The sequence below is a fragment of the Coregonus clupeaformis genome, chromosome 15, assembly GCF_020615455.1.
Source record: "Coregonus clupeaformis isolate EN_2021a chromosome 15, ASM2061545v1, whole genome shotgun sequence".
Taxonomy (NCBI): Eukaryota; Metazoa; Chordata; class Actinopteri; order Salmoniformes; family Salmonidae; genus Coregonus; species Coregonus clupeaformis.
In genome coordinates, this window is record NC_059206.1 from 44701220 (window position 1) to 44725723 (window position 24504).

The 24504-nt window shown below is 44.0% G+C and overlaps 1 protein-coding gene across 1 annotated transcript in view; it reads left to right on the forward strand.

Moving 5' to 3' along the window:
- The window catches only part of LOC121583280 (reticulon-4 receptor), a 42048-nt gene extending 20807 nt beyond the window's left edge, over positions 1-21241 (forward strand). Inside the window, exon 2 of the mRNA XM_041899462.1 lies at positions 19311-21241. Within this exon, the coding sequence (XP_041755396.1) occupies positions 19311-20701 (1391 nt within the window). The 3' untranslated portion in view covers positions 20702-21241. The remainder of the gene's footprint in view (positions 1-19310) is intronic.
- Positions 21242-24504: the final 3263 nt, after the last annotated feature.

The following is a 24504-nucleotide window of genomic DNA, read 5'->3' on the forward strand; positions in this document are numbered from 1 at the left end:
TGTTTCTGATACTTGAGTGGTGCATAGTAGGCCTACATGTGTAAAGATTGGCTCATTGGAGAAGTTTCATGTTATCCTGGTCCTGTTCAGTGGAACACTCAAAAGGATGTTTACTCCTTGTGTACTGCTATGAAAAAAGGGTATTGATGTGTGAAGCCAGATTAATTTTTTCATTCATTTGAAAAGGAGCCACAAATTGTCGAATTGTCCCTGTTCTCGTGAAAAACAGTAATTGGATCAAAACAATATTGTATGTTCAAGCAGCCAGGTACAGTTCAAGTTGTTACCCGTATCTATACTTTTATGCTTCCTATGAGTACATAACAGGATTGGGCTCAATTCAAATTGAAGGCAGTCAATTCAGGAAGTGATTTAAAATGCATCCATTTCTAACCTTTTGAAATAAATAGCTTCTACTTTTCAGAGAAGCAATGTTTTCGATTATTGAATTGTACCTTTTTTTTTTACTTCCTGAATTGACTGCATTCAATTCTAATTGAGCCCAACCTTGGTACATAACATTACTTAACTAATATCTGCTATGTTAAAAGCACAGCAACATATTCTGTCATAATAATTCCAACAGTTTGGGTTTATACAGTATAGTATGCAAATTAAAACTGGGATATCAAAAGGTTGCATAATGTGTAGGGGAATAGGAATCTATGGGCACATCGCCCCTGTGGCGCCAGACAATCATTTAGTGTTTAAATTAGTATTCATTGAGGTAAGCTATGCTCAGACACCGTACTGTTCTGATCATGTTGGGGCTACTTTCACAGATACCTCATCTACTTTGTGTTCCTCTGGTGAATACAAACTGTGAGATTTTCAGCAGTTTAGAGAGAGGAGGCGATAGTGTGAGAGGGAAAGAGAGAGAGTGGATGGGGAGAGAGAGAGGAGAGAGAGTGGGAGTGAGAAAGTGAGAGAGAGAGAGTGGCGGGCAGAGAAGGGCAGGGAAGGGAGATCCTAGTGCAGATTGTCGACGACGCCCACATGCTAACAGATTTCCCTCTGGAGTTTGTGGTTCTGAATACACAACGATAAAAGGAAAGGAAAGGAGGGCAGATGAGGTCACTGTGGGTGGGAATGAGAGAGCCAGCATGAGAGATGCAAGGTCACTGTGGGTGGGAATGAGAGAGCGAGCATGAGAGATGCAAGGTCACTGTGGGTGGGAATGAGAGAGCGAGCATGAGAGATGCAAGGTCACTGTGGGTGGGAATGAGAGAGCGAGCATGAGAGATGCAAGGTCACTGTGGGTGGGAATGAGAGAGCGAGCATGAGAGATGCAAGGTCACTGTGGGTGGGAATGAGAGAGTGAGCATGAGAGATGCAAGGTCACTGTGGGTGGGAATGAGAGAGCGAGCAGGAGAGATGCAAGGTCACTGTGGGTGGGAATGAGAGAGCGAGCATGAGAGATGCAAGGTAGAGGAGACTGATGGAGGTAAAAAACAGAGGGTGTGAAAGATAAAAATAATGAGAGAAGCAGAGAGAAATAGAGGGTGTGATGCTTATTAAGTTGAGTCGTTGCTGATTCATTGATACAGTTTAAATTCAAGCTGCCAAAGTACATAAAGGATTTTGTACAGACAGACAGAGCTTATTCAAATCTGAAAACAATGCTGTTTGATCAGTGTAACTGTACAAACTAAGACCAGCATTAAAATTTTTGTGTTTATATGTGACAAAACACACAAAATATTTGAGATATTCGAATAGGCTAAGCCATATAATAAACCGTATGGAGGATCTATGGCAGATATGCAGATATGGTTGTTATGAGGGCCATTAGGATGCAAAATCACACAGCCCTTTTCTTTTCCCTGGCTGTCTCTGGCATGTACTCTCTCCATGGTCTGCTTGCTGTGGCACTTAAATGCGTCAGGTTGGATATCTGCTGTCATTTGACAGCCTGGTCACTGTGCTAGCCAGTCACACCAGCAGGGAGGCTTGTGCTAACACTAGAGGGCATGCTAATGCTTTTCGTATCATTCGCCCACTCAAGAGCCACCACACAGTCATGAAACAAAGCAGGAGCGACACAAAGCTCCTAGTGTGACTCCCATACAAATCTAACTCCATTAGTAATGACAGCATGTTGTTAAAGGCCCAACATGATTTTCCTGACTATACAAAAAATTAGGAACACCTTCCTAATATTGAGTTGCACCCCTCCTGTTGACCCCAGAACAGCCTCAATTCGTCGGGGCATGGACTCTACAAGGTTGACTACAATGCTTCCCACAGTTGTGTCAAGTTGGTTGGATGTCCTTTGGGTGGTGGACCATTCTTGATACACACGGGAAACTGTTGAGCCTGAAAAACCCAGCAGCGTTGCAGTTCTTGACACAAACCGGTGCGCCTGGCACCTACTACCATACCCCGTTCAAAGGCACTTTTGTCTTGCTCATTCACCTTCTTCTTTAACCTGTCTCCTCACCTTCATCTACACTGATTGAAGTGGATTTAACAAGTGACATCAATAAGGGATCATAGCTTTCACCTGGATTCACCTGGTCAGTCTATGTCATGGAAATGTTTTGAATACTCAGGGTCCCGTGTGGGTCAGTTGGCAGAGCATGACGCTCGCAATGCCAGTGTTGTGGCCATGAATCCCACGGGGGACCAGTACGAAGAAAGTATGAAAACGAATGAACGCTGTAAGTCGCTCTGGATAAGAGCATCTGCTAAAATGTAAAATGTGTTTCCACACTATGAGGTTGGAATAATACTATACAATTATGGTAATTCCCTTTTAGTTTAAGAGCTGTTTGAAAATACCTCCTGAAATTTCAGCCTGTTGTGGTGGGATGGAGATTTGGCCTGCCTGGTGACATCAATGACCAATAAGAAAGAGAGTTCCAAACCTCTCTGCCAATAACAGCTAGTTTTCAGTTTTCCCCTCCCCAGTCAGACCACTCTTAGACAGTCCTAGCTAAATGGTTGCTTGAGAAATTGCTCTTTGCTAAGAAGCTATTATTGTTTATTTTTGTCACAGTAAGGTATTTAATTGTTACTCAGAAATGATCTGATATTGAGATAAAAACAGCTGCATTGGACCTTTAAAGCACTTTGATAGAAAGCTGATGTAATGGAGATTTTATTTTCCCATTTATGATTAAAGATATACGGGAGGGAGCTGTTGCTGTCACCGTTTGTCAGTTTCTACTTCCATTGGCATAATTTGCCATGTTGGACTGTTTCTGTGAAATTACTCAGGTTTGGCAAGGCTTTCATCCTTTGTTACATCTGAGATGTTCTCTTTTATTGGCAAGGATTACAAATCAGGAACCTGCTTTTCACTGTGCATGGATTGAAAAGGCAAGCTAACATCTTAACTTCAGATCCACTTTTCTTGGAAAACATTGCTGCATAACAGATGCAATGTGAGACTATTTGCAGTACAGGTAAAGACTGGTGCTGTATAACTCAACATTTCAGCCTCCATGAAAAAAATATACATTGTGAACTTTGTTCTATTATCAATGGGAGGATGGAGAGCTGAGATAACGGGTTTGGCTTGCAAGCAGACTGACATGGGACGCATTCCAATCAGACTCGTTTTGAAGTCTTCATGATATTAATGCTGTTGAGTGTACCCATGGAAAACGTCCAAAATAGGATGAATTCAAGGTGGCACCTTGACCAAAACCAGGTTGAGCTTACATAATCATATGCTTAATTCCAAATGGAACATATGAGTATAGGCACAGGAGTCACATGTAGAGCCTTCCCGATTTCAGAAGAAAACAAGTGTGTGCACTGACACAATTGTAAAAAGAGCTGCTACATGAATATTGCTAAGGCATGTTTTAGGCAGCTGATTAATAGGCACAGTATTAAACTCCAGAAAATGGCCAAAAAGAGTAGAACCAGCTCACCTGATTTTACACTATAATTTGACTATTAGATGTTCAACGTTTATTTTGATAGACATATTTAAAAAGGAATAGTTTCACCATAAAACGAGAGTTCAATTAAAGTAACGGGGTTGACCTTAAAATTAGGGACAGACATACACTACCAGTCAAAGGTTTGGACACCTACTCATTCAAGGGTTTTTCTTTATTTTTACTATTTTTTACATTGTAGAATAATCAAAACTATGAAATAACACATATTGAATCATGTAGTAACCAAAAAAAAGTTTATATTTGAGATTCTTCAAATAGCCACCCTTTTCCTTGATGACAGCTTTGCACACTCTTGGCATTCTCTCAACCAGCTTCATGAGGTAGTCACCTGGAATGCATTTAATTTTACAGGTGTGCCTTCTTGAAAGTTACATTTTGAAATGTCTTTCCTTCTTAATGCGTTTGAGCCAATCAGTTGTGTTGTGACAAGGTAGGGGGGGGAATACAGAAGATAGCCCTATTTGGTAAAAGACCAAGTCCATATTATGGCAAGAACAGCTCAAATAAGCTAAGCGAAACGACAGTCCATCATTACTTTAAGACATGAAGGTAAGTCAATACGGAACCAGCCTCAGAAATTGCAGCCCAAATAAATGCTTCACAGAGTTCAAGTCACAGACACATCTCAACATCAACTGTTCAGAGGGGACTGTGTGAATCAGGCCTTCATGGTCAAATTGCTGTAAAGAAACCACTACTAAAGGACACCAATAAGAAGAAGAGACCTGCTTCGACCAAGAAACACGAGCAATGGACATTAGACCAGCGGAAATTTGTCCTTTGGTCTGGAGTCACTGTCTGTGATTTATTTTGAATTCAAGGCACACTTAACAAGCATGGCAAAAAATCTAATCAAATCAAATTTGCCACATGCTTACTTACTTAACCAACAATGCAGTTTTAAGAAGAAAAAAAAAGTGTTAAGTAAAAAATTAATTAAAGAGCAGCAGTAAAATAAAATAACAGTAGGGAGGCTATATACAAGGGGTACCGGTACAGAGTCAATGTGCGGGGGCACCGGTTAGTCGAGGTACCACAGCATTCTGCAGCGATACGCCATCCCATCTGGTTTGGGCTTAGTGGGACTATCATTTGTTTTTCAACAGGACAATGACCCAACACATCTCAATTGGGTTGAGGTCGGGGGATTGTGAAGGCCAGGTCTTCTGATGCAGTACTCCATCACTCTCCTTCTTGGTAAAATAGCCCTTACACAGCCTGGAGGTGTGTCATTGTCCTGTTGAAAAACAAATGATAGTCCCACTAAACCCAAACCAGATGGGATGGCGTATCGCTGCAGAATGCTGTGGTAGCCATGCTGGTTAAGTGTGCCTTGAATTCTAAATAAATCACAGACAGTGTCACCAGTAAAACACCCCCACACCATAACACCTCCTCGTCCATGCTTTACGGTAGGAACTACACATGCAGAGATAATCCGTTCACCCACACAGCGTCTCACATAGACACGGCGGTTGGAATCAAAATCTCCAATTTGGACTCCATACCAAAGGACACATTTCCACCGGTCTAATATCCATTGCTCGTGTTTCTTGGCCCAAGCAGGTCTCTTCTTATTATTGGTTTCCTTTAGTAGTGGTTTCGACCATGAATGCCTGATTCACACAGTCCCCTCTGAACAGTTAATGTTGAGATGTGTCTGTGACTTGAACTCTGTGAAGCATTTATTTGGGCTGCAATTTCTGAGGCTGGTAACTCTAATTAACTTATCCTCTATAGCAGAGGTAACTCTGGGTCTTCCATTCCTGTGGCGGTCCTCATGAGAGCCAGTTTCATCATAGCGCTTGATGGTTTTTGCAACTGCACTTGAAGAAACTTTCAAAGTTCTTGAAATGTTCCGTATTGACTGACCTTCATGTCTTAAAGTAATGATGGACTGTCATTTCTCTTTGCTTATTTGAGGTGTTCTTGCTATAATATGGACTTGGCCTTTTTACCAAATAGGGCTATCTTCTGTATACAGTGGGGAAAAAAGTATTTAGTCAGCCACCAATTGTGCAAGTTCTCCCACTTAAAAAGATGAGAGAGGCCTGTAATTTTCATCATGGGTACACGTCAACTATGACAGACAAATTGAGATATTTTTTTTCCAGAAAATCACATTGTAGGATTTTTAATGAATTTATTTGCAAATTATGGTGGAAAATAAGTATTTGGTCACCTACAAACAAGCAAGATTTCTGGCTCTCACAGACCTGTAACTTCTTCTTTAAGAGGCTCCTCTGTCCTCCACTCGTTACCTGTATTAATGGCACCTGTTTGAACTTGTTATCAGTATAAAAGACACCTGTCCACAACCTCAAACAGTCACACTCCAAACTCCACTATGGCCAAGACCAAAGAGCTGTCAAAGGACACCAGAAACAAAATTGTAGACCTGCACCAGGCTGGGAAGACTGCATCTGCAATAGGTAAGCAGCTTGGTTTGAAGAAATCAACTGTGGGAGCAATTATTAGGAAATGGAAGACATACAAGACCACTGATAATCTCCCTCGATCTGGGGCTCCACGCAAGATCTCACCCGGTGGGGTCAAAATGATCACAAGAACGGTGAGCAAAAATCCCAGAACCACACGGGGGGACCTAGTGAATGACCTGCAGAGAGCTGGGACCAAAGTAACAAAGCCTACCATCAGTAACACACTACGCCGCCAGGGACTCAAATCCTGCAGTGCCAGACGTGTCCCCCTGCTTAAGCCAGTACATGTCCAGGCCCGTCTGAAGTTTGCTAGAGTGCATTTGGATGATCCAGAAGAGGATTGGAAGAATGTCATATGGTCAGATGAAACCAAAATAGAACTTTTTGGTAAAAACTCAACTCGTCGTGTTTGGAGGACAAAGAATGTTGCATCCAAAGAACACCATACCTACTGTGAAGCATGGGGGTGGAAACATCATGCTTTGGGGCTGCTTTTCTGCAAAGGGACCAGGATGACTGATCCGTGTAAAGGAAAGAATGAATGGGGCCATGTATCGTGAGATTTTGAGTGAAAACCTCCTTCCATCAGCAAGGGCATTGAAGATGAAACGTTGCTGGGTCTTTCAGCATGACAATGATCCCAAACACACCGCCCGGGCAACGAAGGAGTGGCTTCGTAAGAAGCATTTCAAGGTCCTGGAGTGGCCTAGCCAGTCTCCAGATCTCAACCCCATAGAAAATCTTTGGAGGGAGTTGAAAGTCTGTGTTGCCCAGCGACAGCCACAAAACATCACTGCTCTAGAGGAGATCTGCATGGAGGAATGGACCAAAATACCAGCAACAGTGTGTGAAAACCTTGTGAAGACTTACAGAAAACGTTTGACATGTGTCATTGCCAACAAAGGGTATATAACAAAGTATTGAGAAACTTTTGTTATTGACCAAATACTTATTTTCCACCATAATTTGCAAATAAATTCATTAAAAATCCTACAATGTGATTTTCTGGAAAAGAAATTCTCATTTTGTCTGTCATAGTTGACGTGTACCTATGATGAAAATTACAGGCCTCTCTCATCTTTTTAAGTGGGAGAACTTGCACAATTGTTGGCTGACTAAATACTTTTTTTCCCCCACTGTACCCCCCCTCACTTGTCACAACACAACTGATTGGCTCAAACGCATTAAGAAGGAAAGACATTTCACAAATTAACTTTCAAGAAGGCACACCTGTTAAATTAAATGCATTCCAGGTGACTACCTCATGAAGCTGGTAGAGAGAATGCCAAGAGTGTGCAAATGGTGGCTATTTGAAGAAACTCAAATATAAATATAATTTGATTTGTTTAACACTTTTCTGGTTACTACATTATTCCATATGTGTTATTTTATAGTTTTGATGTCTTCAATATTATTCTACAATGTAAAAAATAGTAAAAAATAAAGAAAAACCCATGAATGAGTAGGTGTGTCCAAACTTTTGACTGGTAGTGTATATATATTTTTTAAATATAAATTAGCAAAAAATTATAAAAACCTATATTTGCTTTGTTATTATTGGGTATTGTGTGTAGGTTGATGAGGGAAAAAAACGATTTAATCAATTTTAGAATATGGCTGTAACGTAACAAAATGTGGAAGAAGTCTTGTTGGAATGTATTTAAAATGTAATCAATGTTTTTATATACATACATTATTTGGCCAATTTCTAATATTTCACATGCATCCTACATTTATTTTAGATATTCTTTTTTTCACAGCCGACGCTGTCTTCATCTTGCTCAACACCTCCTACCCCTAAATTCAGGGCCAAGTCGAGTGAGGTACACAAACTAATTTCACGTCAGCTTACATTTTGGTTGTTGTTCAGCAGAGATAAGAGGATGAGAAAAGAAAGGGAACAAGACCAAGAGGGTTGGCTGGCTGGGCTGGCCAGCAGGGGCGCTGTGCTATGGAGGGCAGGGCTTAGACTGGACAGCTCTCTAAATGAAAAGGTGATGGATCAATAAAGGGCTGTGGCTGAGAATCTCTTATCAGCAGGGCAATGAGAAACTCCAGTGTCTGGCCCTGCAATGATCTAGAGGCGTCGGGGTTCAGTGGCCTCGTGCCTTATCGCTCCTCGTTACTGCAGAATCCATTTTCCACCACGGGGGCTTAGTGTACCCAGGCACACCCGAACAGGAGCAGCTAGTCAATAATGCAGGACCTTTTCCTCCGCTATAGGATGTTCAGCACAACACAGGCCTGGATGAAGAAAACCTTTTAGGACACTGTCAAACTTTTGTTGAGTTTTTTTGTGATGGGTTGAGGCACCCTATCTCTCTTGCCTCTTGGTGCAAAAAATTAATTAATGTGTCTTTGCTTTTTTCTGATGATGTGCACTTCACAGTCAGAGAAACAATTGTCACACTGTTTCATGACACATTAAAGAGGTTTTAAAAAAGCACCAGTCTGTCATGAATGTAGATGATGTACAAGGATACACCTATGGCTATGCACATATGCACACCGATGCACTTAATACCTTTTCATTCATTTGGAATAATATTACAGTATATATTTTTTGCATAGTCTGTGACTGATGTGATGTTCTGTACCTGCCTGCTAGTTTGTTTAACCAAGGATATATTGCTTTTGAAATATGCTGCCAGATCTGCAATTACAGTATTAGTTTATATCTGGAATTAATTCATTCTGGAATTCATTCTAACTGAATCATTTCATTGAAAAAATCTGATTCAAATATGAAACAAAATATTTTGCTCAAATACAGATGTAGGATCTTAATTTGATCACTTTTTTGTTGCTGAGAAATTTCCTGCACAGCAAGAAATGCAAACTTGTAGTGTGTTTTAGGTTTAAAGAGGTTTCTAAAGTTTTCAGACTTGATTTGCCCTAAAAAAAATTGTATCATCCCCTACAAAAATATAAATTAATATACGTATAATCCACATAAAAATTTGCATTTCCTGTTGCTGCAGGATTATTTTCCTGCTGTTGCAAACTGGCTCAAATTAAGATCCTTCATCTGTACTGATACAGTTTTCTGGGTTGTGTGGTTTCAACCTGTCCAGTTGACTTTATGGATGTTTACTGCAAACACTTCTTCCTGAGCTGACCTCAACGCTCTGCAGTTTTAATAGCTTTTTGTGACTGTCTGTACTGTGACATCCTGTCTAGTAAGCCTCAGTTTTTTCTTCTCGCATTACTTTTTTCTCCCTCTGAAAAGAACCAGTGGGATGGCTGCCACATATAATAGCCATAGACTCCCAAGCAGTGCAGAGATTGGTTTCATATGAAAAAGTTTGGCATAGTCTGCTGTCTCTTGAGAATTGTGCTGGGAGGAGGCAATCTAATACAGATCTAGGATCTTAATTTGAGCCAGTTTGCTACAGCAGGAAAATAATATTGCAGCAACAGGAAATGTTAATTATTATGTGGATTATAATTAATGTTTGTAGGTGTTGATACATTTTTCACAAGGGAAAATCAAGTCTGAAATTTCATAGTGGAAATTACAAACTTCAGATGTCTTTTTATACCTCAAATACACTACAAGTTTGACATTTCCTGCATTGCAGGGAAGTGCTCCAGCAACCGGGTGATCAAATTAAGATCCTACATCTGTGGATGTATTTTTATGGGTCCTTTCTCAATGGTGCAAAGTAATTACAAGGTATCCGTTAAATGGCTAAGGGTGGATTCCATTGGCTTTCAAATAATGGGGGTCCTGTAAATCTTTATACCTTAATAAGACATTTAATGATAAGTTGCTGTGAATACTGTAAACACATACACAATATGGGTCGTTCCACCTCAAAAAGCACAAGAAAGAGAATTTCAACACCCACCATCTCAGATTGATCTGAAATTGGTTATGTAGTTAGTAACAGATACGATTAGCATTCCTGAAACTTTATTTTGTTGAAATATAATTTGATTTCTGAGAAATTAAGCAAATTGATTGCACCCAAATCGGCGATTTTAAGTTATAGGATTCAGATAGTATTCAATAAATATAGTACCCAACATCTGATTTGGACCAAACTTCTTCATACCAATTTTTTTGCCACCTACGGACCCTCCACACCCACACCAATCCCACCCCAACAACCAGTATACAGTATCAGTTTTCTATGTTTGACAAGTAGTATGAAGCTGTGGCTTGGAGTATTGCTTCTCCATACTATGTAATGTGTTCCCTGTGAATCTGGTGATGTTTTTCCCCCCCTGTTCAGAGAAATTAGTAATTGAAGTCGCTTGCATCGTTTACCATTAAATAGTGTTTTGACCACTAGATGCTGCTGTTCCTGCTATACCGCCTCACTATTTCATCCATTTTGCTGGTCTCTTGTGTGGTCAGCTTTACAATTCAAGTCCTCCATGAAAGCAATTCAGATCTTCTTTTACGCTTAATCTGTGTCCAAGAAATGGCCCTTCTGTGTATGGTTTATTCCCTTCACAAAAGGTCTGGATTAGTTACTGTTAGACCATTACAGTTGAACAAGCAAACGATTAGGCTACAGCACTTCTAATGGATTCACTCTTATGGTCTTCAATGGTAAAAGTCCCAAACACACACTGTATAGTGTTTTGTAATGGTATTGGGTTGGGTTGGTTGGTTGGTAAATGCCACTAATCACAATGCATATAGAGCTGTTTCCTGATATTTTTGTTGTTGTTTAAAAACACAAGAGTGCCATGCAATGTATTATTTTGTTAGTGTTGTCACAACATTTTTGTCCCCTAGCTCATTTCTCCATCAAAATTTTGGGCTTGTAGGAAAATACTTCATATGAGAATTTCACCATAGGGATAGCCCTCTCAGAGAGCTGCCACTTGTTGGACTATTCAAGGAAGTTGGGTGAAGGATTATGTTTCTAAGAGAAGGACAACTGAATTGCTTTCATGGAGGATGACCACACAATTTGCTTTCATCATGAGCAAAATCTATTGGTTTTGTACCCAAAGTTGCAAAGGAAATGTTGTGATCTATTTAATAAACACAAGAGCCCAGCAAAATTGAGAAAATAGTGAGGCCAGTATAGCAGGAACAGCTGCATCTAGTTGTCAAAATCTGGTACTTCCACACTACTTTATGGTAAACAATGCAAGCGACTTCAATTACTAATTTCTCTGAACAGTGGAAAAATAAAATTCACCAGATTCACAGGGAATACATTACTGTCACAAGCCGGACTAGAAACTCCGGTCTCAGATGTGGAGAGCTGGGGGTACTACCCCTTAGCCACAGAGGAGGTGTTGTAGGACCCAAATGAAACACCCAAGGCAATACTCCAGGCAAGTAGATTTAATGTTCCAAAACAGGAGGCAAAACAAAACAACTCCACGAGGGGAGAAAAACAAACTAAAGATAACTTTGAACAACTTACTAGGACTGACACGGTGGGACAAAGCAGGAGACACATAGTCAGGACGCAATAACCAAGTGAGAAACAAGGGGAAAACACACAGCTAAAATACACAAGGGGAAACAAGGCACAGGTGACCTGGATCAAGCTAATTAGGACACATGAGGAAGAACTAAGGCAGAGGGGAACACAGATGACCTCTAGAGGCCCGGAGACAAACAGGAGGCAGGAAGCTGACACACACGAGGAAGAACTAAGGCAGAGGGGAACACAGATGACCTCTAGAGGCCCGGAGACAAACAGGAGGCAGGAAGCTGACAGGACCCCCTCCTCTAGGAACGACTCCTGACGTTCCTTCCAGAACACCCTGGCCCCAGGGTGCGAAAATCTCGGATCAAACCTGGGTCCAGGATGTCCCTGGCTGGAACCCAGGAGCGCTCCTCCGGCCCGTAGCCCTCCCAGTCCACCAGATACTGCAGAGAGTTCTGGACCCTCCGGGAGTCCAGTATCCGGCGGACTGTGTAGGCTGGCTGGCCGTCAATGATCCTGGGAGGTGGCGGGGGTCTGCGTGGGGGGCAAAGGGAGAAGACAAGACAGGTTTAAGGAGTGAAACATGGAAAGTGGGGTTAACTCTAAGGGAGCGAGGGAGAACCAAACGATACGACACAGGGTTAACCTTTCTAGCAATGCGGAAAGGCCCGATGTATCTCTGGGAAAGCTTCCTGGATTCGATCCGGAGGGGCAGGTTCTTAGTGGCCAACCAAACTCTCTGACCAGCTCGGAAACTAGGGGCCGTCCGGCGGTGGCGATTAGCCTGACTTTGGTATCTCTGGGAGGTCCGAAGGAGGGCACGCCTGGCCTTCTTCCAGGTCCGCCTACAGCGTTGGACAAAGCGCTGGGCCGAGGGAACACCCACTTGCGCCTCCTCCTCTGGAAACAATGGAGGGTTGTAACCGAACTGGCATTCGAAGGGGGACAATCCGGTGGCTGAGGACTGGAGGGTGTTGTGGGCATATTCAGCCCAAATGATATAGGTGGCCCAAGACGTGGGATTACTGGCCGCCATACACCGCAGGGTGGTCTCCAGATCCTGATTAATCCGTTCCGTTTGGCCATTAGACTCTGGATGGAACCCCGACGATAGGCTGGCTGTGGCCCCAACAAGCCTGCAGAAGGCCCCCAAAACCGGGACGAGAATTGGGGACCTCGGTCAGAGACCACGTCCAGGGGAATACCAAATATCCGGAAGACATGGTTCATGAGGAGCTCAGCAGTCTCCTTAGCCGAGGGCAGCTTGGGCAGGGGAATAAACCGGGCAGCCTTAGAGAACCGGTCTACCACCACTAGGATGACGGTGTTGCCCTGGGATAGAGGAAGTCCCGTAACAAAGTCCAGAGAAAGGTGTGACCATGGCCTTCGAGGAACAGGTAAGGGATGGAGCAGTCCCTGGGGTCGCTGGCGTGTCGACTTTCCCTGGTTGCACACAGGGCAGGCCTCAACATAGACCTGCACGTCCTTCTTGATGGACGGCCACCAAAACCGCCGTCGGAGGAACTCCAGTGTGCGAGCACTGCCTGGATGGCATGTCAAGGGCGACTCATGACCCCACTGCAAGACGCAGCCCCGAACAGAGAGAGGAACGTACAGGCGACCGGCAGGACCACCGCCTGGATCGGGCTCCTGGACAAGAGCTTCTCGTACCCCTCTTTCTAGTTCCCACTGAAGAGGTGCGACGATCCTAGACCTCGGAATAATCGATGCCAAGGGCTTCTCTTGTAACTCGGGAGAATAGACTCGAGACAGAGCATCCGGCTTGACGTTCTTGGTGCCAGGTCGGTAAGTCAGGAGGAACTGGAATCGATTAAAGAAAAGGGACCATCGTGCTTGCCGAGGGTTCATCCGCTTAGCCTGTTGGAGATATTCCAGGTTCTTGTGGTCTGTGAGAACCTGGAAAGGGTGCTGAGCCCCCTCAAGCCAATGGCGCCACTCTTCCAATGCCAGTTTTACCGCAAGCAACTCTAGATCCCCACGTGGTAGTTGCGCTCGGCCTCAGACAGGCGGCGAGACATGAAGGCACAAGGGTGTAATCTCCCATCCGCACCCCTCTGTGACAGGACGGCTCCCACCCCCACCTCTGAGGCGTCCACCTCCACCACGAAAGGGTCTCTCTGGGTCAGGGGTCACCAGAATCGGAGCAGACGTGAAGCGGCGCTTGAGATCCTCGAAGGCCCCTGCTGCTTCCGGACCCCAGTGAATCTTGGTCCCTCCTCCCTTGGTAAGCGTCGTCAAGGGAGCTACCACCGAGCTGAAATTCTTAATGAACTTCCGATAGAAGTTAGAAAAGCCAATGAACCGTTGAACCTCCTTGACCGTGGCAGGTGTGGGCCAATCGTGGACCGCCTTGACCTTCTTGGGATCCATCTCTAGGTGCCCGGGAGTGACAATAAAACCCGAGAAACTGAGTCTGAGAAACATGAAATTCACACTTCTCAGGCTTAACGTAGAGGTGATTGTCAAGGAGCCTCTGGAGAACCCTGCTAACATGCCCCTCATGCTCCTTCAGTGACCTCGAGAAGATGAGGATATCGTCCAGGTACACGAAGACGAACAGATTAAGCATATCCCGGAGAACATCATTAATCAGGGCTTGGAATACTGCGGGGGCATTGGTGAGCCCGAACGGCATCACCCGATATTCATAGTGCCCCGTGGCGTGTTGAGAACGCCGTCTTCCATTCGTCTCCTTGCCGGATCCGCACGAGATGGTAAGCATTGCGGTGATCCAGCTTAGTAAAAATGGAAGCCCCTTGAAGCAGCTCAAAAGCAGTGGCCATGAGAGGAAGGGGGTATCGATTCCGAACCGTGATCTTGTTGAGTCCCCGGTAATCAATACAAGGCCTAAGACCCCCGTCTTTCTTTTCAACAAAAAGAAGCCCGCCCCAGCCGGGAAGTAGAGGCATAGATGAGGCCGGCTGCCAAGGACTCCTTAATGTAGGTGTCCATAGCTGCGTGCTCGGGGAGGACAAGGAAAAGATCCGACCTCTAGGAGGGCAGCACCCAGGAGTAGATCAATGGCACAGTCATACGTGCGATGAGGCGGTAAGGAAGTAGCCCGGGCCTTGCTGAACACTGCCTTGAACCGATGGTAAACACTGGGGACTCGGGAGACGTCAACAGACTCTTGAAACTGGGTACTAGGGGCTGAGGGACTCTGTAGCATGCAGGTGAGTTGGCAGGCGGGACCCCAGCTTAGAATGGTGCCCGTAGGCCAGTCGATCTGGGGATTATGTCTGCATAGCCAAGGGGTGACCCAGGATAATAGGATACTCGGGAGAGTCAATGAGATAGAAGGTCTCCTCCTGCTGGTGTTGAGAGATGGTAAGTCGCAGGGGACTGAGTCGCCTCGGTAACCTTTCCTGGTTCCAGAGGTCTGCCATCTAAGGCTGTAACTGCCTGGGGTTGAGGAAGTAGTTGGGTAGGGATCTTAAGTTCCTTAGCCAAGGTTACATCCAGGAAATCACCTGCGGCACCGGAATCGATCATAGCCTGGACCCGATGCTGGTGGCCCCCCAGGACAGAGTGGCTGGAATAGCCAGGACAGCGTTAGTAGGAGGCGCTCTAACTCTCCCCATCACAGCCCTCCTGTAGCTGGGCGGGGACAGGCGTTTCCCGAAGCTCGGGGCAAGCGGAGCGGAAGTGGCCGGCAACCCCGCAGTAGAGGCACCGACGTTCCCTCATGCGACGTTCCCTTTCGTTGGGAGAAAGCCTGGAACGGCCTAACTGCATGCTCTCCGGGAATCCTGGAGCAGTTCAGGAGCCGGGGACGCTCTGAATGACGGAGTCCAAACAGGAGAAACAGAGCTGCTCAGAGGAACTTGGGAATGAGACACCTGACGGCGAGCCGTTCTCCGCTCTCTTAGACGATTGTCCAGGCGGATGGCCAAGGCTATGAGGGACTCGAGATCACCAGCTGGTTCTCGGGTGGCTAACTCATCTTGAAGGGGCTCAGATAACCCTCCCTGAAAGCAGACCCTCAGCGCTTCATCATTCCATCCGCTCCTTGCTGCTATGGTCCGGAAATCAATGGCAAAATCTGCCGTGCTTGGGGCCCCTGACGGAGAGACAGTAGGCGCTTGGAAGCCTCCCGCCCACTGACAGGATGATCGAACACCCGCTTGAACTCTTCTACAAATGCAGCGTGGGAGTCACAACAGGCCTCCTGGGACTGCCACACCGCAGAAGCCCAGGCGAGCGCCTTGTCTGAAAGAAGGGTAATGATGTAGGCAATCTTGGAACGGTCTGTGGGAAAACTTGAGGGTTGGAGCTCGAAGGTGAGGGAGCATTGGGTGAGGAAACCCTGGCAAGAGCTTGGATCCCCAGAAAAGGGCTTGGGAGGTGGTAGTCGGGGCTCCGCCAACCGAGACGACCTGTCGTCACTGGGGGGTGACCTGGGGGAGAGGACCAGGGAGGCGTTCAAAGAGCTGGCGGAGGGAACTCATCATTTCGGCCAGGAGTTGAGAATGACTAGCCATCAGCTCCTCTTGTCGGCTGAGAACGGCTTCATGGCGCTGGAAAGAAGCCTCATGTCGAGTGATCACCGCCAACAGGTCCGGGGAACTGAGTGTTTCTGGGTCCATGATTGACTTGGTTATTCTGTCACAAGCCGGACTAGAAACTCCGGTCTCAGATGTGGAGAGCTGGGGGTACTACCCCTTAGCCACAGAGGAGGTGTTGTAGGACCCAAATGAAACACCCAAGGCAATACTCCAGGCAAGTAGATTTAATGTTCCAAAACAGGAGGCAAAACAAAACAACTCCACGAGGGGAGAAAAACAAACTAAAGATAACTTTGAACAACTTACTAGGACTGACACGGTGGGACAAAGCAGGAGACACATAGTCAGGACGCAATAACCAAGTGAGAAACAAGGGGAAAACACACAGCTAAAATACACAAGGGGAAACAAGGCACAGGTGACCTGGATCAAGCTAATTAGGACACATGAGGAAGAACTAAGGCAGAGGGGAACACAGATGACCTCTAGAGGCCCGGAGACAAACAGGAGGCAGGAAGCTGACACACACGAGGAAGAACTAAGGCAGAGGGGAACACAGATGACCTCTAGAGGCCCGGAGACAAACAGGAGGCAGGAAGCTGACAATTACATAGTTTGAAGAAGCAATGCTCCAAACCGCTTATACTACATAAACATAAATAATTGATACTGTATACTGGTTGTTGGGGTGGGATTGGTGTGTGGTGTGGGTGGTCCGTGGGTGGCTTTTGACATTTTTAAAAATTCCTAATGTCTTACTCATTGGTAGGAAGACGTTTTGTCCAAATCGGATGTTTGGTACTACAGTAAATTTATTGAATATTATCTGAATCCTATAAATTAAAATTGAAATGGCCAATTTGGGTGCAATCAATAGCTTTATTTCTCAGAAATCAGGAATGCCAATCTTACCTGTTTCTAACTACAGGAAGGATTTCAGAACAATCTGAGATGGTGGTTGTCATGGCTTGCTGAAATGACATGGAATGACTCATATGTCAATACCTGCCTACATCTTTGAGTGCATTGTGCAGTTTTAGCTTTCAATTTATGGTCGGAAAATGGGCACATTCTGTTGAGTTTTTACAGTGTCCAAATACAGTATTCATTTGGGAACCACTGCTCAGTGCCTGAAATGATGATGGCTTAATTTACATAATAATTAGCCGTTGGGACCTTTACGAGAGAGAAAATAATGCTAGAGCTGTGAGCATCTCCTCGGCGAGGTCTCTTAGTCCCCAAACTAGTACCTGTGCCAGGGGATTATTTAACTTAGATAACTAAGCCCGCTTCTGAGTCCGGTGGGCAATGCCCACATCCCAGAACATATTGGGCAATGCTGATATTATGACTAGTTGGAATTGCTCTGATGAAATGACTAGAGTACAAATAGATTATATTGTGTTAATTAGCATTATCTATTGTTTTGTTCACAAGCATTATTCTCTATCTCTCTCTCTCTCTCTCTCTCTCTCTCTCTCTCTCTCTCTCTCTATTCCTCTATGTCTCATTCGGCTGTTGCTTCTTTGGCTTTGGTCATAATTCCTCTGTTATTTATAAGCCATCTGGTTTGAAGACGCTTTGTCTCTACAAATTAGGGACGGAGCCCTATCGCTCCTTCTGTTCTTTTTCAACTGTGCCCTATTAGACTCCAGTCTCACTGTTGCCAGTCTGACAGCCTTCATAAGCCTCACACATTCTAAATTGCTCATAGGCATTTATTACAACCATATTACATTCCTCTTCTTTTCCTCTAATAAGCTAATAAATTAAACTGCACATATCAACAGGCAAACACCTGTAGTCCGTATGAGGTGTTGGTGAGGCACGTAGTACAGCAACCTTTGAGCATAATGGCACATTTTTATGGCAATGAAAGCAAAGATGTTGGTTGTATCAAATTCAGGTATCCTTTTACTATAAGAGAGCCCTAGAGTGTAGTAACTGTAGGAGGAAAGCGCATCCTGCACTGGAGACGAGTCCATTCGGATCTCATCTGCTGTAGGCACTCAACAAGGTTACATGTGATGTCAGCACTGGCATGAGAGACCGATGTCAATTGCCCTTTCAAGCATGAAAATCGACTCTGAGATCTCTAGCACAGGCCGAATGGCAATTCCCTGGTGTCCTCATATGTGATTAGTTCCATTTGCTCTGTTAGTGTGGAGGATCTTTTCTCAACCCACCAATGTTTTAGTAATTTGTGAAATAGTCCAACCCCCACCCCCACTCTCTCGTTTTCGCCCTCCATCCTTTCCTCCCTCCCTCTCTCTGGTCTGTGCTTCCAGAACAGGATTGAAATTGAACTGGTAAAAAGCTACCCAATTTGACATAAGTCTCCAGCTGGTGTGTAATCCAGCTGCTCTCCACTTTTAGATTAGTAAAGTGTGCTTTACTCATAGGGGGAAATGCAGAGGTTTTGATATAAATTGACAGGATGTCATAAGTGCATAATATCCATTTCACTTAATAAATATTGGTTTCTGTGGTGCTGTATAATCCCCTTGGCGTTTGCCATGATGTCTTTGAATTCAGTTTTTCATTAGTAAAATAGATGAAGAAAAGAGAATGTCACTGCTCTTATGCAGTTAGATATCTGAAAAGAAATGAAATGTTGTGGCACAGCCAGCAAAAACTAAACCAGGATCTTCTACTCTGATAAGACTTGCAAACTGATTTATTTTAAGGATTGCAAATATGGCCAAGGCCATTTTATAGAAGGTAGTGTGTTGCTGCCTCATTCCATTAAATCTAAAAATCTAAAGAACACTACATTTGAATATGTAAAATCTAAAAACGTGTATTATTTTCTTTTCCGTTATTTTTAGGTTGGAGCTTTTATAGCTCAATTGTAACTGTGAGTCATTTTAAGAGACTGTTTAAATGTGCTATAGTATGCTAAATGATAGCACCTTATTTATTTTGGATGATTTACAGCAGATTGGGTGTTTTCGGGGAATTTCATTATCAGTCAAGCAGAACACCAAAAAAACTCTCATTACCCACTTGTGTCTTTCTCTTTTGCAGTTGGCGAACTCTACATTCTGATCCTCTGGCTTCAATCAATGCCTCCAATGGAGGGTTGGGTGGAGGGCTGCCCAGTGCCATGCATATGCCACAGCGAGCCACGGCCCACCCTGGCCTGCCAGCAGCAGGGCCTCTACTCCATCCCCACAGAGATCCCCGTCCACAGCCAGCGAATCTTCCTCCAAAACAACAAGCTGACCGTGGTGCGCTCCACCAGCTTCAGCCCCTGTAGAAACCTCACCGTACTCTGGCTCTACTCCAACAACATCAGCCACATCGAGGCTGGGGCCTTTTATGGCCTGGAGAGGCTGGAGGAGCTGGACATAGGGGACAATGACCTGAGGATCATCAGCCCCACAGCCTTCAGAGGCCTCTCCAGACTGCACACCCTACATCTGCACAGGTGTGGCTTGTCTGAGCTGCCTGTGGGTGTGTTTAGGGGACTCTTTTCCCTGCAGCACCTCTATCTCCAGGACAACAGCTTACTGACTCTCCATGACGATACGTTTCTGGACCTGGCTAACCTGACCTACCTGTTCCTCCACAACAACAAGATAAAGACTGTGACGGATCACATGCTGCGCGGCTTGGTGAGCCTGGACCGCTTGCTTCTGCATCAGAATCTAGTGACCTTTGTCCAGCGCAAGGCATTTCATGACCTACGCAAGCTGACCACTTTGTTTCTGTTCTTCAATAATTTAACAGTGCTGACAGGGGAGACCATGGACCCACTGGTGTCCCTCCAGTACCTGCGTCTGAATGGGAACCAGTGGATCTGTGACTGCCGGGCCAAGACTCTGTGGGACTGGTTCAAGGGCTTCAAAGGGTCCAGCTCAGAGCTTGAGTGCCATGTTCCAGCTAGACTGGCAGGGAAAGACCTGAAACGGCTAAAGAGCCCTGACCTGGAGGGTTGTTATGACAGCTCTCAACATACTTGGATTAGTGTGTTCAGTTCTAAGACGCGCTCTGGAAAACTCACCACAGAGAGTCCACTTAGGGCTGGTATTCCTAGGTGCTGCCTCTCAGACAACGACAAGTCCTCCATCATCTCCAGTAAGGGTCTCCCAGATCAGTCCTCCTACAACAGTAGACAAATCACCAACAATCCTCTGAAGGAGAAGGAAAACATCTCCAAAACGAAGCTTACGGAAGCTGACCCCAACAAACCCCAGAACAAACAGAGTCTGAACGATGGGCCAGGGGGAACATTATCTAACAACCTGGACCATTCATCAGAGGATCTAGACCCCTCCAATGACCCTGAAAAGAAAAAATTGTGTACAAAGGAGAACATGTCAGACTCTCTGTGTCTCAAGTCCCACGGCTCTACAATCGGAACATGGAGGCTTATCTTTCTTCCTGTGTTTTGGCTATCCTTAGACTTCTGTTAGGAATTACAATCACAGAGGGATAATCTGGGCCAGTGTAAGGCCAGTGCAGGAGGCCCTGCTAAGTGCCAGGGGTGGGAAGGGGAAAATCTTTCATAGATCTAAAGATATTAATCTGAAAAGAGAAAGGGAAGAGCTAAAAAAACACACATCAACAAATAGATGCCTTTCTACAGTATGTCAATTCAAATGTAGATATTTCATGGATTGGTGCCCAGTTGATACGGTATGTTTTGCTCAGCTATGAAAATCACTTCTTCTGGGAGGTCCTATCGTCTCTAAGCTTACTCTGCCAATGGTGGTGACTGGTTATTACAAAGACAATGAAACAGCACATGCTGTTTAAAACCAAGAATGTTTTGAGGTTTCCTTCATAACAACCCCAAAGATGTGACAGATCTTATTACTCCATTTATTTTTGTTAATCTTTTCTTAGAGTGAAACATTGATTTAAATGCTATTTTATGTTTATACAGTTGAATTTGGAAGTTTACATACACTTAGGTTGGAGTCATTAAAACTCATTTTTCAACCACTCCACAAATTTCTTGTTAACAAACTATAGTTTTGGCAAGTCGGTTAGGACATCTACTTTGTGCATGACACAAGTAATTTTTCCAACAATTGTTTACAGACAGATTGTTTCACTTATAATTCACTGTATCACAATTCCAGTGGGATTACATACACTAAATTGACTGTGCCTCTAAACAGCTTGGAAAATTCCAGAAAATGATGCCATGGCTTTAGAAGCTTCTAATAGGCTAATTGACATCATTTGAGTCAATTGGAGGTGTACCTGTGGATATATTTCAAGGCCTACCTTCAAACTCAGTGCCTCTTTGCTTGACATCATGGGAAAATCAAAATAAATCAGCCAAGACCTCAGAAAAAAAATGGTAGACCTCCACAAGTCTGGTTCATCCTTGGGAGCAATTTCCAAATGCCTAAAGGTACCACGTTCATCTGTACAAACAATAGTACGCAAGTATAAACACCCTGGGACCACAAAGCCGTCATAACGCTCAGGAAGGAGACGCGTTCTGTCTCCTAGAGATGAATGTACTTTGGTGCGAAAAGTGCAAATCAATCCCAGAACAACAGCAAAGGACCTTGTGAAGATGCTGGATGAAACAGGTACAAAAGTATCTATATCCACAGTAAAACAAGTCCTATATCGACATAACCTGAAAGGCCGCTCAGCAAGGAAGAAGCCACTGCTCCAAAACCGCCATAAAAAAGCCAGACTACGTTTTGCAACTGCACATGGGGACAAAGATCATACTTTTTGGAGAAATGTCCTCTGGTCTGATGAAACAAAAATAGAACTGTTGGCCATAATGAACATGTTTGGAGGAAAAAGGGGGTGCCTTGCAAGCCGAAGAACACCATCCCAAACGTGAAGCACGGGGGTGGCAGCATCATGCTGTGGGGGTGCTTTGCTGCAGGAGGGACTGGTGCACTTCACAAAATAGATGGCATCATGAGGAAGGAAAATTATGTGGATATATTGAAGCAACATCTCAAGACATCAGTCAGGAAGCTCAAGCTTGGTCGCAAATGGGTCTTCCAAATGGACAATGACCCCAAGCATACTTCCAAAGTTGTGGCAAAATGGCTTAAGGAAAGCAAAGTCAAGGTATTGGAGTTGCCCTCACAAAGCCCTGACCTCAATACTATAGAATATTTGTGGGCAGAACTGAATTAGTGTGTGCGAGCAAGGAGGCCTACAAACCTGACTCAGTTACACCAGCTCTGTCAGGAGGAATGGGCCAAAAACTCACCCAATTTATTGTGGGAAGCTTGTGGAAGGCTACCCGAAACGTTTGACCCAAGTTAAACAATTTAAAGGCAATGCTACCAAAAACGAATTGAGTGTATGTAAACTTCTGACCCACTGGGAATGTGATGAAAGAAATAAAAGCTGAAATAAATCATTCTCTCTACTATTATTCTGACATTTCACATTCTTAAAATAAAGTGGTGATCCTAACTGACCTAAGACAGGGAATTTGTACTAGGATTAGATGTCAGGAATTGTGAAAAACTGAGTTTAAATGTATTTGGCTAAGGTGTATGTAAACTTCCAACTTCAACTGTAAGTGTAAATGTACAAATACTTTGGGCTTGATTCAATCCGTATCGTCGAAGTTCAGCCTTATAGCGAGATTGACTTTTCAAGGTAATTTCTGATTTAGCCGACATATGCAGCGTTTACCGTGAATGCAGTCTCCGCGAACGTGGGAACATTGCCTTTAAGTTTCAAACAGGCTGTTATGTTGATATTCAGCGCTATAGATTGAATTGAGCCTTTATATTTCTATGTTTTGTTTTCTTGTCACGCTGTGGTTACAGTTAGCATTCTCAAAAGAATGCCGTCTATTCATTCACTAAAGTTGCTGTATACTATAGATATGCATTTTATTTTACTTGTGTAAAGTATAAATATATTACAAATAAAGTTTTCTCTTTCTTACATTTGTTATGCTATCTATTCAAGCATATTAACAATTTATAGTTAATCACCAGCTTGCTTTGTATGAGTAGGAAAAATAGCCTCTGTTCTTGGTTATCAAGTCTACACAGGGGAAAGCATTGCCAATGGTGATTTTCTTGTCTCTGGCAGCTTAGTAACGTAATAACATTTTCTATTTGGATAAATAGTTTAACCTCCTGAGAAACCACACATTTTTCTTGATTACGCTGGTATGTATCATGAAGATGTAATTATACCGAAACCCATGAGCGGAGACCTGCTGAAAACAACGTTGAAAAAGACATAAATCAATGTGGGGTCGCCGATGCACTGCCACCCTGTGAATTCAAGGCCAATTGGAGGGATACTGGCAACTTATTAAGTGTAAAAAAGCTTTCCTCCCTCTGAATATCTAATAGGTCATAGAAGGGTATGACTGACTCCATTCATTTAAATGAAAATACTTTCAAATTCATATTGTTAGTCCAATTATTGCTGGATTTCAAACTAATTTAATTGAATCCCACCACTCCCAGTAGTATTAGCCAAAATTCAGTGCATTCGGAGAGTATTCAGACCCTTTGACTTTTTTCACATTTTGTTACGTTACAGCCTTATCCTAAAATAGATTAAATTAAAAGAAAAATCCTCAATCTACACACAATACCCCATCATGACAAAGCAAAAACAGGTTTTTAGAAATTTTAGCAAATGTATAAAAAATAATACCTTACACCTTATTTACATAAGTATTCAGACCCTTTGCTATAAGACTCGAAATTGAGCTCAGGTGCATCCTGTTTCCATTGATCATCCTTGAGATGTTTCTACAACTTTATTGGAGTCCACCTGTGGTAAATTCAATTGATTGGACATGATTTGGAAAGACACACCTGTCTATATAAGGTCCCACAGATGACAGTGCATGTCAGAGCAAAAACCAAGCCATGAGGTCAAAGGAATTGTCTGTAGAACTCCGTGACAGGATTGTGTCGAGGCACAGATCTGGGGAAGGGTACCAAAACATTTCTGCAGCATTGAAGGTCCCCAAGAACACAGTGGCCACCATAATTCCTAAATGGTAGAAGTTTGCAACCACCAAGACTATTCCTAGAGCTGGCCGCCTGGCCAAACTGAGCAATCGGGGGAGAAGGGCCTTGGTCAGGGAGGTGACCAAGAACCCGATAGTCACTCTGACAGAGCTCTAGAGTTCCTCTGTGGAGATGGGAGAACCTTCCAGAAGGACAACCATCTCTGCAGTACTCTACCAATTAGTCCTTTATGGTAGAGTGGCCAGACGGAAGCCACTCCTCAGTAAAAGGCACATGAC